General features: G+C 50.4%; 1 protein-coding gene across 4 annotated transcripts in view; it reads right to left on the bottom strand.

The window, feature by feature from the left end:
- Nucleotides 1–1,068: 1,068 nt before the first annotated feature.
- Nucleotides 1,069–16,541, bottom strand: part of PVR (PVR cell adhesion molecule) — a 21,856-nt gene continuing 6,383 nt past the window's right edge. For 3 of the 4 annotated variants that reach the window (XM_037729216.1, XM_017502415.1, XM_037729215.1), the window contains 5 exons: nucleotides 13,574–13,921; nucleotides 11,290–11,586; nucleotides 8,108–8,225; nucleotides 4,765–4,913; nucleotides 3,546–3,899 (listed from right to left, as the gene is read on the bottom strand). In XM_037729216.1, coding sequence (XP_037585144.1) covers nucleotides 3,658–3,899; nucleotides 4,765–4,913; nucleotides 8,108–8,225; nucleotides 11,290–11,586; nucleotides 13,574–13,921 — 1,154 coding nt within the window. In that variant the 3' untranslated portion in view covers nucleotides 3,546–3,657. Of the gene's footprint in view, nucleotides 1,348–1,809; nucleotides 1,842–3,545; nucleotides 3,900–4,764; nucleotides 4,914–8,107; nucleotides 8,226–11,289; nucleotides 11,587–13,573; nucleotides 13,922–16,541 lie in introns of those variants that run through there. The other variant, XM_017502414.2, reaches the window with a different exon arrangement.

Here is a 16,541-nt window from a genome sequence, read left to right as displayed (position 1 = left end):
CCTGCATCTTGGCCCTATAGAGTGTGTCCTGAGCAACCGCAGCACCACCTCTCCCTGCATCCCTCCCCCTTGTGCTGGAAATAGCATTTGCTTCTTTTGTGGGTTATTTCCTGCCAGCCCCAGCTTGCTGGCTGCAGATGCTGGCAGAAAGTGGCTGCAGCTGACAACCTTCTCCAAGTTCGCGTCTCTGCTCCTTGGACAACGCCCAGGCAGCTGCTTGTGGTCTGAGTTCCAGCCTCTGGTGACCAGGGTCAGTGGCTGTTTCTTGTAACCACAGAGATCTGACAGATACAGACACTTAGAAGCTCAAGGCCAGAGGCCAAATTTTTACCCAAATTCTCTGGGGGTCCACACCCTTCTGTGTGGTCCACTATGCAGGAAAGGCTTAGCCTTGCGCAAAGAAAGATGGGGCCCTTTATTCTCAGCTCCTGGGCATTCAACTCTAAGCTCTTGGAAGACCCTGCCTGATAGCCCATCTGAACTGATCATGCTAATGCTGTGATTTATGGTGGGGGGGCCTTGGGCCACATGGTATTGGCTTGATGCATGAGGTCAGCCATGTGGGTGGTGAGCTGCTTAATTCAGCACTTTGGGAGGCTGAAGCAGAAATCACACTTGAGGCCAAGACTTTGAGACCAGCCTGGACAACATAGGGATACCCTGTCTCTACAAATAATAAAAAGATTAGCCACACATGGTGGCACATGCCTGTGGTCCTAGCTACTCAGGAGGCTGAGGTGGGAGGATGACTTGGACCTCAGAGGTCAAGGCTGCCATGAGCTGTGATCTCACCACTGCACATCAGTCTAGCAACAGAGCCAGACCCTGCCTCAAGACAAACAAAAAACTCTGGACACGAAGGTCTCGAGTGAACTGCTCTGGTTCGCAGTATTTCTTGTGTGTTGTCACATGTCGTTGCTGTGAGAATCAGGTGCTGCCTACACAGCTCCACTGGGAAGGGACAGCTGGAAGCTGTTGGCTCATCTCTCCCGGAACGTGTGCTGGGCAGCACCTCGCTTTGCTGATTTTAATCTCTGTCCTTTCGCTGTAATAAACCGTAACTGGGAACTTAACAGCTTTCCTGAGTCCAGTGAGTCCTTCTAGCAAATGAGCTCAGGGTGGTCTTGGAGACCTCTGAACATGCACCTACCACCTCGTTTTGAGGTCTGGAACGGGAAGGAGGCCGGTCTCTTTGGAGGGGTCTTCATCTGTGGGGATGGGGTCCAACTCTGGAGGCCCACGTCCTTGCCAGCTCCAGTCTCTCCCCGCTCAGACCCGATGCTGTCACCTTGTGACCTCTGTCTGGGAATCCTGGGAAGAGTTGGCCACAGGGGCATAGGAGACGGGCTGGAAGAGAGTTTTCGTTTGTTTTCTTTTTTTTTTTTTTTAATTTTATTTTATTAGAAAAGAGTTTTCAAACCTTAGCCTCAGGGCTCTTTTAAACAAAATCAAAGAACATCTTCCCACCGAAGACCAATGTGCAAAGAACTACAGGCCTGTCCCCTTCCCTCTCCCTGGAAGCCAGGGCAGTGCTTCTTAAGGTGTGGCCAAGGGTGGAGTTGGTGGGGAGGGCCGATATTAAAATGCAGATTCCCTGGCCTCAGCACAGACCACACTGTCGGGGGCTGCATCTTAGCAAACTCTAGAGGGGATTCTGCCCAGCAGGAAGGGTTGGGAAATACTGCTTAAGGCAGCAGGAGAAAAGACCCAGAAGACCCAGGCTCCTGAGGCTGGGCTGGGCATGTGGAGACGTCTGGTTTGTAGTTCGTGCAGACCCCACCCCCTCCTCAGCTCCCACACTGCACTTACCCTATTATCCGAGGTGCTGGCAGCCATCGGACCTGGGGAAATAGGAGGGGAAGTCGTCAGGAAGGAACAAGGCTGGGAAGCTGGGAAGAAGATATGCCCGGGTGTCAGGGCCCTGAAAATGCCAAGTTCTGCCTCTGCCATTACATGGGGTGCCACTTCCCTTAACGCTACACACGTTTGTCACACAGGGATGGTGGGTGTGCTTGTCAAGGATTTGAGACCAGCCTATGCAAGACAGCAAGATCCCTGCCTCTAAAATAAAAAATAAAATAAATGACAGTGTAGGCCGGGCACCATGGCTCACGCCTGTAATCCCAGCACTTTGGGAGGCTGCGGTGGATGGATCATGAGGTCAGGAGTTCAAGACCAGCCTGGCCAACATGGTGAAACCCTGTCTCTACTAAAAATACAAAAATTAGATTCTTTAAATATCCATTAATTAAATAAAGATCCATAAATATCGAGCCTGGGCTCTGGAACCAGATGGATGGGTTCAAATTCCATCTCTGTCCTTTAGGAGCTGTGTAACCTTAGCCCAGTGACTTAACCTCTCTGGTTTCAGTTTCCTAAACTACTGAACAGGGGTTTATTTAGCAAACAGTAGTAGTATTCAGCAAATGGTAAATGTCTACTTTGTGCCAGGTATATTCTAGGTGCTGGGGACACAGCTGTGAACAAAACAGACAAAAACGCCTGCTCTTAGCCACGCATGGTGGCTCACGCCTGTAATTCCAGCACTCTGGGAGGATTCCAGTACTCTGGGAGGAATTCCCCAAGGTGGGTGGATTGCTGGAGTCCAGTTCAAGACCAGCCTGGGCAACACAGCAAAACCCCAACTTTACTAAAAATACAAAAAATTAGCCGGGCCTGGGAGTGCACGCCTATAGTCCCAGCTACTCAGGAGGTTGAGGTGGGAGAATCACCTGAACCTGGGAGGGTGAGGCTGCAGTGAGCTGAGATCACACCACTGCACTCTAGTCTGGGCAACAGAGAGAAAAAACAAACAAACAAACAAACAAAAACAGGCATGGTGGCTCACGCATGTAATCCCAGCACTTTGGGAGGCCAAGGCGGTGAATCATGAAGTCAGAAGTTGGAGACCAGCCTGACCAACATCGTGAAACCCCGTCTCTACTGAAAATACAAAACTTAGCTGGGTGCAGTGGTGCACGCCTGTAATCCCAGCTACTCGGGAGGCTGAGGCACGAGATTCGCTTGCACCTGGGAGATGGAGGCTGCAGTGGGCTGAGGTCGTGCCACTGCACTACAGCCTGGGTGAAAGAGTGACAGCCTGCCTCAAAAATAAATAAATATTAAAATCAAGGAAGTTGTAGTGACAGCCTGCCTCAAAATAAATAAATAAACAAAAGTAAAAATTAAAAATTAAAATCCAGGAGGTCGTACATATAAAGCAGCACATGGACAGTGCTCAGTAAAGTATCACTCCTCTGATTACAGAATTAGCTGGTGCACTTCTCCAGAAGGAGCCATGGGAGGGTGACCCAGGCAGGGGAACGGCCTATACAAATCTCTTGAGGTGTGAAAGCATCAGACCCTGTTAGAGCTGAGGATCAGAGGTGCCAGTTCCTGCCACCTCCTCCTAGAGTCACTCCTGAAAAAGGCAGATAGAGTAAGGCTGAGGGGTTAAGCATGATTTCACCCCCATCCTTCTAGCAGGGACTCCCACCCACATCACCTGAATGAAGTGCTGAAGCCTCAGGCCAGATAACATCTTCTCCCACTCTGTAAATACTTGTAAATGTAATCAGTGAAGCAGTGAACGGGATTCCCTGGTTCTGCACCCTCGTTGGTCAAATGGGGAAAACCTCATGGCACTGGGGTGAGGATTCAGTGAGAGGCACACGGGAAGGGCTTAGCACAGAGCCAAGCACACAGTAGGTGCTCCATTATGGCAGCTCTGGTGATGCTCACTCGTGGAGACAGATGGCAACGCCAAAGGAACTTACGGGAACGTCTGGACCAATAGAAATAAAGCCCACCCCCCAGCAGGGCCAGAACAACCAGCGGTCCCAGAATCAGGAGGAGGATGTTGTTCTTGGGCATGCCTGGGGGTTCACTGGAAGGGCCCTCTGAAAGAGAAGGAAACAGGTTTTTAGGTAAGGAAACTCTTGGGGTTTATCCCTCATTCTTGAAATGGCATCTCAAATTTCCTTATGGAGCCACCACTCCACCTGCTTCAGTCTATTTGATTCAGGTGGACTGGATCCTACCCTCTGGTTCCTAGGATGGGACTTTGACACAGCCCTGGCCAATCAGAACATTCCATTCTCCCTGGCTGCTGTGATTGGTTCATAGGTGGGCTGTGGCCTAAGTTGGGCCAATGAGAGCCAGCCCTGGGACTTTGGCTACAGTTATTGAAAATGGCGTTTTTTTTCTCTCCTGCTGTTGCTATTCTGGTAGGATGTAAGCCTGTTATTGCTGAGGGCTATCTTGCTTCCCTGAGGACAGAGTCTTCCTGAGAATCAAGCCAGTACAACGAAAAGCAGAGATAAGAGATGTATAAAATAAAAGTTCCTGGATTAGATAGTTGGAACCCCTGTATCTAATCATACCTGAAGGTGACGTTTCAATAAAATCCTGGATTTTTGTTTGCTTTTTTTCTTAGACTACTTTGAGTTGTGTTTCTGTCAACTGCAATTGATAGAGTTCTGCCTACTACATTTGGAAAGGCCTGAGTCCCTGAGAGAGAGGGATTCCACATCTATCCCAACCTGGGTGTGCGGAGGGAGTGTATTCAGGTAGCTGAACAATGGTACCAGCGGTATAGGTATGGAGTTAACAGGAGAGTAAAGCTGGCCTCACTGGTCCTTTCGTGAGAAGGCTTAGGAGAAGGATGGGAGCCGGCTGCTGTGATTGGTTCACAGCATTGGAGAGGGAACCCTGCCGCGACCTCTTCCTTTGGTCCCTGTTCTCTCCACCCAGGGAGTTCCTCACCTTTGACCTGGACAGTCAGTTCTGCCTGGCGAGCTCCTAGGGCACTGGTGACGTTGCAGATGAAAGTAGTGTTGATTGACTTGTCCACAGGATGGATGAGGAGCTGGGCGCCCTGGGCCACAGCAGAGGGTGGCAGAGGACCCATGGTTCTGGGAGAGACAGAAGGGTTTCTGCTGCGAGTCTGGAGTGACAGTGATTGAGCACCCACTACTTGCCAGAAACCCTCATGCCCTCTATGATATAAGCTGAGAGCAATTCTGGAGGACCCCCCCGACCCCCGACTCTTCCCTTCCTCTCATGCCCACGCCCAATCCATCAGCCAATCCTTAGGCCCTGCCCTAAGATCTATCCAGAATCCTACCGCTCCTCAGGGCTTCCACGGCTGCCTCCCTGCTCTGACCCGGTACATCCTGGCCCCCAGTAGCCGCCTCCACGCTGGGCTCCATTTCTGCCCTCGCCCCCTCGTCTGTTCCCCACTTGGCCACCAGAGGTCGCCTGTGAACCCTAAATCAGTTCCCATCCCTCAGCTCAGCACCCTCTGGTGGCTCAGCCTGGCTCAGAGTAAAACCGAACTCTCCTCCGTGTCACAGGCCCCACGTGACCTGGCCCCTGCTACCTCTGCCCCTGTTTTCCACGACCCTCCCCTTTGTTCCCGCCTCTGTATCCACAGTGGCCTTGCTGGTCCTCAAACTCTCCAGTTAGGTGTCCTGGGTGTTTGCTTATGCAGGGACTGATGGATAGAAATGGGTTTGCCTGGCCGGACTCAGTGGCTTACTTACGCCTGTAATCCCAGCACTTTGGGAGGCCGAGGCAGGTGGTTTACGAGGTAAGGAGTTCAAGACTAGCCTGGCCAAGATGGTGAAACCCCGTCTCTACTAAAAATACAAAAATTAGCCAGGCATGGTGGCCGACGCCTGTAAATCCAGCTACGCAGGAGGCTGAGGCAGAGAATTGCTTGAACCAGGGAGGTGGAGGTTGCAGTGAGCTGGGCCTGCGCCACTGCACTCCAGCCTGTATGACAGAGTGAGACTCTGCCTCAAAAGAAAAAAAAGAAATGGGTTTGCCTATACTGTTCCCTTTGCTAGAATGCTTTGCCCCCACGTACCCACAGAGCTCACCCTCACCTCCTTCACCTTAGTAACATCTCACTTGGCCACCCTATTTCAGCTGTGATGACCACCCTTCCCATCCCCATTCTCTCTCTCTGCCTCTCTAATTTTATTATTTTTTGAGACAGGGCCTCACTCTGTCACCTGTGCTGCAGTGCAGTGGCACCATCTTGGCTCACTGCAGCCTCTACCTCCTGGGTGCATGCAATCTTCCCACCTCAGCCTCCTGAGTAGGTGGGACTGCAGGTGCGTCCTCCCACACCCAGCTAAGTTTTGTCTCTTTTTTTGGTAGAGATGGGGTTTCACTGTGTTGGCCAGACTGGTCCCAAACTTCTGGCCTCAAGTGATCTTCCCGTCTCAGCATCCCAAAGTGCTGGGATTACAGGCATGAGCCATGGCGCCTGGCCCCCATCCCCTTTTCTGCTTTATCTTCTCCATGGTATTTATCACCATTGCACACACTCTACACACTTTACGACTTTATCTTGCTTCTTGTTGTTTTCCCCACTAGAATGGAAGCTCCATATGGGGAGCAAATCTGGTCTGTTTTATTGACTACTATATGCTGGTTAATTGCACCTGGCACACAGTAGTCGTCAAGGAACACGAGTTTAATGAACAGAGGTAGAGATGGAAGTATTGGGCTTTGGGCACTCTGCAAAGCTGGGATGCAAACGCAGCCATCTGCCTCAAGAGGCTGAATTGTGGTGCTTTGAGGTAGGACAGGAAAGGCACCATCACACCATCAAAAACCTCTGACCGGCAATTCCTTCCGCTGACAACTGACAAATGACCACGGGGGATGGTCACCACCATGGCATTTGCAGAGTTGAAAATGGAAACTGACATCTGTGTCCTGTACTGATGGTTAAATAACTGATGACATCCACGTATGTTGGAATCTCTTCCCTGCACTTTGGGAGGCCCAGGCGGGAGGACTGCTTGAGTTCAGGAGTTCAAGACCAGCCTGGGCAACATAGTGAGATCTCATCTCTATTTCTTAAATTTTTTTTTTAAAGGTGATGAAATCCCAGCAACATTAAAAAAGGGGCCCTGTTAGCCAAGTGTGGTGGTGTGTACCCTGTAGTTCCAACTATCTGGGAGGCTGGAGGATCACTTGAGCCCAGGAGCTCACGGCTTCAGTGAGCTGTGATTGTGCCACTGCACTCCAGCCTGAGCAACAGAGTGAGGCCTTGTTTAAGAAAAAAAAGTGAGCCGAGATCGCGCCATTGCACTCCAGCCTGGGTAACAAGGGCGAAACTCCATCTCAATAAAAAAAAAAAAAAAAAAAAAAAAAAAAGAACAAAGCAGGGGAGCTGAGGGTGCTTTGAAATGCATAATATGATTGATGGGTGAATAGAGGGACAGAAGGAATCACAGAAATGTGATAAAGCAAGCAGAGTAAAATGTTAGTGGGGGAATCCACATGGTGGAATCTTAAGTGTTCACTGGAAAATTAGGATTTTCCTGTATGTTTGACAATCTTCCTAATACAATATGTGGATTGAAATGGGCTTGCGGACCTGTGTGCTTTGAGATGGAAAGGTATTCACAAGATAGAGGAAAAGTTTCAAAATTATATGTATAGCATAATTCCAGTTTTTGTTTAGAAACACAGAGAAAAAAGACAGAAGGGTGTATAATAAGGGCCACTGGGTATTTCTGGAGGTAGCTGGGTACACTTGACTAGAGGTGCTGCTGTCTTCTTTTTGCTCATAACTCAATGGCCTGACATTTCTACAGCGGACACGAGTTATTTTTGTAATAAGGAAAAAGGCCTAAGGCTGGGCAAGGTGGCTCACACCTGTGATCACAGCATTTTGGGAGCCTGAGGTGGGTTGATTGCTTGAGCCCAGGAGATTGAGACCAGCCTGGGCAATGTGGCAAAACCCTGTCTTTGCAAAAAATACAACAAAATTAGCTGAGTGTGGTGGCCCGTGCCTGTAGTTCCAGCTACTCAGGAGGCTGAAGTGGGAGGATCACTGAGCCCAGGGAGGTTCAGGATGCAGTGAGCTATGATCATGGCACTGCACTCCAGCCTGGGTGACAGAGCCCCAGCCCCTCCTCCCTCAGATCCTGAAGTCCAGGCCCCCAGTCCCTCCTCCCTCAGACCCAGGAGTGCAGGACCCAGCCCCCTCCTCCCTCAGACCCAGGAGTCCAGACCCCCAGCCCTTCTTCCCTAAGACCCAGGAGTCCAGGCCCCAAGCCCCTCTTTCCTAAGACCCAGGACTCACGTGCTCCACTCATAGCCTGTGGGCTCTGGGTTGCTGTGAGCATCGCAGGTCAGGCTGGCCTCAGTCTGGCCAAGGTACCAGTTGCCATCATAGCCAGAAATGGATACCTCTGGGGGATCTGCATGAAGTGGACACAGAGGTTCAGAGACAGGGAGCCTTTGGTGGGCCTAGGGCTATGCGGGATTCACATTACTGCAGGAAAAGGTCTGGACATGTTTGGGGAACAATGGGAGCTGGAGAGGCCTAGGAGGGGTCTAGGGAGATGGGGTGCCACAGAGAGCAGAAGCCTGGGAGTCCCTGGTCAGTGGGGACATGGAGAAGGCTTCTGAGGACCTGCTTTTCTCCCCCAGCTTTCCTAGGTAGCCTGGTCCAGGTATGTGTTGGGTGTCCTGCGGGAAAAAGCCTCCTTGTCTCACTCATAGGCAACTGACACTCGTAACACACAGCAGTGTATTCAAGGCTCTGACAAGTCCTGTGGGAAAGGGTCCTGGATAAATCACCCTGCTCTAGGGAGCTGCTCAGCCATCCCAGACATGACTGACAGTGAAGATCCTTCAGCGTCCTCAGGAGGAAGGTCAGCAGGACAAGGTTTGTTGGGGGGTGAGGGGTAGGAGTCAGCATGGAGGGACTCCAGTATAGACAGCACATGAGGGAATCTGTGTACCAATTGCCTGGCGGGGGAGCAGGCAGTATAAACAAAGATGGAAGGAACAGTATGGATGATGCCTAGAAGTGCTTGTGTGGATATTAGTGACAGGCCCAGTGTAGACCTGGCGTTAGAATATCACAGCAGATGCTATAATGTCCGGCCAGTGTTCAAAATGCTGGGGTGGGGGTGAGATCACTCCCATATATAGAGTGTGTCCCAGGGAGCTGGTGAAATTAAAACAGGCTGTGTGTGTGTGTGTCTGTGTGTGTAGACAGTATTTGGATGAGCCAGTATAGACGATGTGGGAGCTTAGTCTAGATCTATGCTCTCCAATATGGAACCTACTGGCAACATGTGACAACTGAGCCCTGGAAATATGGCCAGGCTGAAATACACACCCGATTTCAAAGGCTTACTAGGGCAAAATAAATGGGAGAGATCTCAAGAAAAAATTTTAGAAACGAATTACAAGTTGAAATAATATTTTGGGTATATCGGGGTAAGTAAACTATTAAAATTAATTTTGGCCAGGCACAGTGGCTCATGCCTGTAATCTCAGCACCTTGGGAGGTCGAGGCAGGAGGACTGCTTGAGCCCAGGAGTTTGGGACCAGCCTGGGCAATATAGGGAGATCCTGTCACTATAAAAAATACACTAGGCTGGGTGCAGTGGCTCACGCTTATAATCCCAGCACTTTGGGAGGCCAAGATGGGCGAATCACATCAGGAGTTCGAGACCAGCTTGGTCAAGATGGTGAAAGCCTGTCTCTACTAACAATACAAAAATTAGCCAGGCATGGTGGTGGGCACCTGTAATCCCAGCTACTGGGGAGGCTGAGGTAGGAGAATTACTTGAACCTGAGAGGCGGAGGTTGCCGTGAGCCAAGATTGCACCACTGCACTCCAGCCTGGGCAACAGAGCAAGGCTCTGTCTCAAAATAAATAAATAAATAAAAATAAATTAGCTGGGCATGGTGTCACATGCCTGTGGTCCCAGCTACTCAGGAGACTGAGGCTGAGGTGGGAGGATTGCCTGAGCCCAGGAGGTCAAGGCCGCAGTGAGCTGGCCACCACACTCCAGCCTGGGTAACAGAAGAAGAACCCATCTCAGATAAATAAACAGATAAGTAAATACGCAAATCAATTTCATCTCTTTCTTGTAATTTTGTAATGGATGGCTGCTGGAGAATTTAAAGTCCTCTATGCAGATTGCATGCTATTTCTGTTAGACAGCACTGGTGAGAGAGTGCCTGGGGCTATCAGTGGAGATAAATGTGTGGGTGTCAATGTCAATGGCACCATGAGGGAGCTAGTGGAGGTGACGCTGTGCAGGAGAACCAGGACAGATGGTGTGAGGGGGCTGTGTAGGCCAGTGTGGTGATGGGGGGTGAGACTGGACAGCCTGTAGATGAGCCAGTGTAGACAATACTGGGCAGGGCGATGTGTAGACTACACTAGGGGGCTAGGCTTCAGACACTGCTCAGGTTGGCCAGCACACACAATGTGGGAAGATCAGTGCAGCCAGCACCCAGGGGAGACCGTTGATCGTGGCTCAGGGGAACCGGTAGATACAGTGTGGGAGGTGAATGCAGACAGTTCCCCAGGGAGGCAGTGTAGACAATGGGAGGGGGCACTTTAGAGAGTGCCTACGACTGGGCGCGGTGGCCCACGCCTGCAATGCCAGCACTTTGGGAGGCTGAGGAGGGCAGATCACGAGGTCAGGAGATAGAGATCATCCTGGATAACAAGTCAAAACGCCATCTCTACTAAAAATACAAAAAATTAGCTGGGCGTGGTGGCATGTGCCTGTAGTCCCAGCTACTTGGGAGGCTGAGGCAGGAGAATGGCTTGAGCATGGAAGGCGGAGGTTGCAGTGAGCCGAGGTCACCCCAGCCTGGGTGACAGAGTAAGACTCTGCCTCAAAAAAAAAAAAAGAAAAATGCACAAGGGAGTGGGTGTAGACAATGAGGGAGGCAGCGCTGACAGTGGCCAGGAGAGCCAACGCGGGGAAGGTCATTGTGGATAGTTGCCTGGGGAAGCAGGTATAGCCAATGTTTGGGGGCAGTGCAGACTGTGCTCAAGGGAGTCAACAGAGTGTGCCAGTGTAGACAGTGGCTAGAGGAGCCACAGTCACACCAGTAATCCCAGTTACTCGGGAGGCTGAGGCAGGAGAATTGCTTGAACTCAAGAAGCAGAGGTTGTGGTGGGCTGAGATTGCACCACTGCACTCCAGCCTGGGAACAGAGTGAGATTCTGTCTCAAAAAAAAAAAAAAAAAAAAAAAAAAAAGAGGGAAGACAATCTGGGTGTCAGCATTGACTGTGGCCCAATTAGCTGGTGTCGACAATAGGGGCAGTGATGTTTATGGCCCAGGGGAGCTGGTGTAGACAGTGGGGGTGGGCCGTGCAGACAGTAGTCAGGGGAGCCCGTGCAGATTATGGAAGCAATGCCTACAGTGCCTTGGGGAGTCAGTGTAGACAGGGGTGGGGGCGGCCCGGCAGGGGTTCTCGCCGTGGCTGACTTGGGCACACTCACAGTACACGGTGAGGTTCACAGCCAGCAGCTGAGGCTTCTCGAAGCTCTCATGCTCTACTTTGCAGGTCACATTCTTGCCATCCACCTGGCTTGAGGGAACCAAAATCCAGAGGCTGGTGACGGTGACTGTGCCAGACAGGAGCCCTGGCTCCTGGCTCATATTGGCCATCCCGCCCAGGTCTGAGTACCAGGTGATTCGGGCAGGCGGGCGACCCCCTGTGGAGACGCATCGGGCCACGGGCACAGGCTCTCCGGTGAGCTGGACGTTCTGAGCCTCAGCTGTGTTCTGGGGCTTGGCTAGGAAGAGGAACAAAAGCAACAGGTCATCCAATGAACCCCTCCATGGTAGAAGAGAGGGATTCATTAAGGGTACAGGATGGTATGGTGGCTGGGCATGGTGGCTCACACCTGTAATCCCAGCACTTTGGGAGGTTGAGGTGGGTGGATCACTTGAGGTCAAGAGTTCGAGACCAGCCTGGCCAACATGGTGAAACTCTGTCTCTACTAAAAATACAAAAATTAGCCAGGGTATGGTGGCACATGCCAGTAATCCCAGTTACTTGGGAGGCTGAGGCTGGATAGTTGCTTGAAATCAGGAGACAGAGGTTGCAGTGAGCCAGGACTGCGCCACTGCACTCCAGCTGGGCAACAGAGCGAGATTCTGTCTCAAAAAAAAAAACCACAAAAATGTACAGGATGGCATGGTTCAAACCCCAGCTCTGTCCCTGAGCAGCTGGGTGGCCTTGGGCAAGTCTGTGCCTCAGTTTCCTTGTCTGTCAACAGGAGATAATGATGGGATCACAGGCATGAGAATATTCTGGTAAAGCTCTAAGAGTGGTACTTGGCACATAATAAGTGCTCAATAAATATTATTTGGTGGAAAGTGCTGGGGCCCAGCAGTGACCAAAATAACCCTGGTTCTGCCCTTATGGGTACTCAGTCCAAGGGGCAGAAATACTCTTTTCCAGGCAGTGATGACTTGGAAAAGGCAGGGCTGGGACGGGGAAACCCAGAGGGGGTTATCCTAGTCTGGGGCTCAGGGGAAGAGAGGAAGCCTGAGCTCTGAAGTTGAGAAGGGAAGTGTCTTGCCCACGGTCACATAGCTATAAGCAGCAGAGCTAGACTTTCACATAAAGTCTGTTCGACTCCAAAACCACCTTGACCATCTCTTAATCATCATCCTGGTGATTCCCAAACCTGGGACTTCCTTCCCCATCATTACCTGTATTATTATTTACCCAAGGTTTCTCCTTAACTTGACTCACTGTTTCTGTTTTACCTCATCCTATAAACCATGATACCCAGAATCCCAGGCTTGTTGGAGTGACAAGAGTTGCCTTTGATTGGAAGCTGTGTGCCCGTTGCAAACCCTTGAAATTTCATGAATTGCTCATGCACAAGCCTGGAATAGTTCCTGGCACATAAACTTAAAAACCAAACACCAGCAATGAAAAAGGCAGGCATGGGGGCACATTCCTGTAATTCCAGCTACAGGAAGGGCAGGAGCATTCCTAGAAACCAGGAGTTCCTGGCTGCAGTGAGCTCACACCACTGTTCTCCAGCCTGGGCGACAGAGCAAGACTCTGTCTCAAAAAAAAAAAAAAAAAAAAGAGTCAGTTATTTTGAATCCTTATGGTGATCCCCATCCCACAGATGAGGAAACTGAGGCACAGAGACTTCTTGCTCAAGTTCCAGGAGGATGGCCTCATGGAGCTCAAGAAAATGAACGCATGACCCCCTCCTCTTTTGGGTATGAGGATCTTTGCTGTTCTGTCTGTTTCAACTTTCTCCTTCTTCACTAAATAAAGTAACAGTAACTGACAACTCTAAGGAGCTCACATGGGCCATGAAGCACCTCTGCTCTAAGCCTTCACCTGGACACTCATGACAGCTTTCCAAGAGTGATGCTATTGTCACCAATCCTTTTACAGATGAGGAAAGGAGGGACCCAGAAGCCGCCACGCAGGCCTCCTCCCTTCCCAGTGCCCTCCCAGCCCCCTTTCCAATATGCTCCTTCCCCTCCCTCAAGGTGTTCTGATCCCAGGCTTGGGGGTCCTTCCTCCCGGTGATCTCTCCTCTCTTCCTGCCCTGTAGCCCCTCCACCGCTAGCCTCCCCCACTCCACCCCTCATCATTGCCCTGCCCTTTCCTTTAGTCCCAGGGAATCCGCTGTGGAGGGAATCTCCCTCCCTCCCGGGCCTTCCCGCTCTGTACCTACCTCCCTGATCCTCCCACCAAATCTCCGCCTTTCATTCAGCCCCTGCCCCCAACGCGCCCCCCCTCACCGAACACTCGGAGCCAGGTAACCGCGCTCCTGCTGCCCTGCGGGAACATGACGAACAGGCAGGTGTAGTTGCCTTCATCCTCGGCGCGCAGCTCCAACACCCTCAGCGAGGCATCCCACAGTTCCGCCCCTAGCCTGGCGGCCACGAATTCCAGCCGTTCGGACTCCGGGTAGTTGGGACCCTGAGTACGGTGGAAGACGGCCACGCTGCGGGAGTCACCGAGCCGCGTCCAAGTCAGCTGTGACACATGCGTCACCTCCGTGCTGGGCAGCTGCAGCTGGCAGGGCAGCGTCACGGAGTCGCCCAAGAAGCCGTGCACCTGGGTGGGCGCCTTCAGGACGATGTCTCCTGCGGAAAACCGAAGAGAAGGTGTCAGATCGGGGGCGTTCCAGGGCCAGATAGGGAGGGGATCCGGGAGGGCTGGCACCCGGGCATGCACTGGCACGCTGGGACCCTGGATCCCTGGTGGGCGGTGGGAGGTGGGGAGAGGGGGAACTGGGGCACAACTTGGGGTCATGACAGGCGAGGAGGGTTAGGGCGTCTGGGATGGTCGTGCCCTTTCACTTTTTGGCTATTTATTATCATATTTCCTCTATTATTACCGTATTTGCCTCAATCTCGGCATCATCGATTTTAAAAATTGTGGTAAATACTGTGGTTTAAAAAATTAAATTTACCGCCGGTGCGGTGGCTCACATCTGTAATCCCAGCACTTTGGCAGGCTGAGGTGGGCGGCTCATAAGGTCAGGAGTTCTAGACCAGCCTGGCCAACATGGTGAAACCCAATTTTACTAAAGATACAAAAAATCAGCTGGGCGTGGTGGTGAGAGCCTGGAATCTCAGCTCCTCGGGAGGCTGAGGCAGGAGTATCGCTTGAACCCAGGAGGCGGAGGTTTCAGTAAGCCTAGATCTCACCATTGCACTCCAGCCTGGGTGACAGGGCCAGACTCCACATTAAAAACAAACAATACACACACACACACACTAAATTTACCATTTAAGCCATTTAAAGCACACAATTCAGTGGCACTATGTACATTTCACGATGTTGTGCAACCACTACCACTGAATGGCTCCAAAACTTTTTCTTTTCTTTTTTTTTTTTTTTTTTTTGAGACCGAGTCTCACTCTGATGCCAGGCTGCCGGAGTATAGTGGTGAGATCTTGGCTCGCTACAACCTCCGATGCCTGGGTTCAAGCATTCTCCTGCCTCAGCCTCCTGAGTAGCTGGGACTACAGGGGCGTGCCACCAGGCATGGCTAATTTTTTGTATTTTTAGTATAGATGGGGTTTCACCACATAGGCCAGGAAAATCTCGTAATCTTGATCTTTTGACCTCGTGATCTGCCCGCCTCTGCCTCCCAAAGTGCTGGGATTACAGGTGTGACCCACCACATCCGGCCCAGAACTTTTTCATCACACCGGTGTTGTAGGTTTCACATACTATGACTGCTGTAATTTACAGCACAACTTGCTGTTCCCAATGTAGAAAACGGGGAGAACTCCTGGGTCTTCAAATCTGTGAAACACTGTATTACTCTGGGTGGGTCCTGGCTGGAAGAATGTAGGGGATCGTGGCACAAAAGGAAGGCAATTATAGGCCAGGAGTTTTGGGTTCCTTCAGATCTCTGCTGTGAGGTCTCAGGCAGGTTACTTAACCTCTCTGATTCTTTTTCCTAGTTAGTAAAATGAAACTTACAACAGCGGACATTCACAGGGTGCTGACACAGCTCAGGGGCTCTTCTGGGCACTTTACATACCTCTTGGCATTTAGTTCGTGAGGCAAACAGTACTGTCAGCATCATTTTACAGGTAAGGAAACTGACACACAGAGTGCAGTGTCAGCCAAGTCATATGGAGGTCTAGTGGCAGAGGTGGGATATGAACCTGGGTGGTCTGTAGTCAGGGTCTGACCTCTGATCCCCTAGGTCCTATATGAAAATCTTTCTGCTAAGGGCCTTAGCACATAGTAGGTCTTAATATATGTCAGCTCTTATTGAGACTAATAAACATAGTCCTATTCATTCTTTTTAATTTTTAAATGTTTATTTAATTATTTTTGTAGAGATGGGGTCTTGCCATGTTGCCCAGGCTGGTTTTAAATTCCTAAGCTCAAGTGATCCTCCCATCTCAGCCTCCCAAAGTACTGGGATTGCAGGCATGAGCCACTGTGCCTGGCTGCAATCAGCCTGGGGAGAATAGCAAAACTCCATCTCCAACAAAAACACAAAGAAATTAGCCAGGTGTGGTGGTGAACACCTATTATCCCAGCTACTCCAGATGCCAAGGTGAGAGGATCGCTTGAGCCTGGGAACTTGAGTTTGCAGTGAGCAAGGACTGTGTCACTGCACTCCAGCTTGGGCAACAGAGCAAGACCCTGTTTCTCTCTCTCTCTCTCTCTCTCACACACACACACACACACTATATATATATATGTACTCATTAAATATTGATAACATTATTATATAAATAATATATGTTATAAATATATACTATATATTTAAAATAGTTAATAAATATACTATATAATATATAATATAAATTTATATTATATATTTATTAATAAATATATAACATGTAATATATAATTATATATAAAATTATAATATATAATATATATACTTATATTAGGAGTTTGAGACCAGTCTGGCCAACATGATGAATCCCTGTCTCTACTAAATATACAAAAAAATGGCTGGGTGTGGTGGCTCATGCCCGCAATCCCAGCACTTTGGGAGGCCAAGATGGGGCAATCACGAGGTCAGGAGTTCCAGACCAGCCTGGCCAACATGGCAAAACCCCGTCTCTACTAAAAATACAAAAAATTAGCTGGGCTTAGTGGCAGGCGCTTGTAATCCCAGCTACTCAGGAGGCTGAGACAGGAGAATCGCTTGAACCCGGGAGGTGGAGGTCGCAGTGAGCAGAGATAGTGCCACTGCACTACAGCTGGGCAACAGAGTGAGACTCT

Source organism: Cebus imitator, unplaced genomic scaffold (assembly GCF_001604975.1).
Source record: "Cebus imitator isolate Cc_AM_T3 unplaced genomic scaffold, Cebus_imitator-1.0 Scaffold296, whole genome shotgun sequence".
In the NCBI taxonomy this organism is placed as follows: Eukaryota; Metazoa; Chordata; class Mammalia; order Primates; family Cebidae; genus Cebus; species Cebus imitator.
Note: the sequence above shows the minus strand (reverse complement) of the source record. Positions and strands in the feature narration are given on the sequence as shown.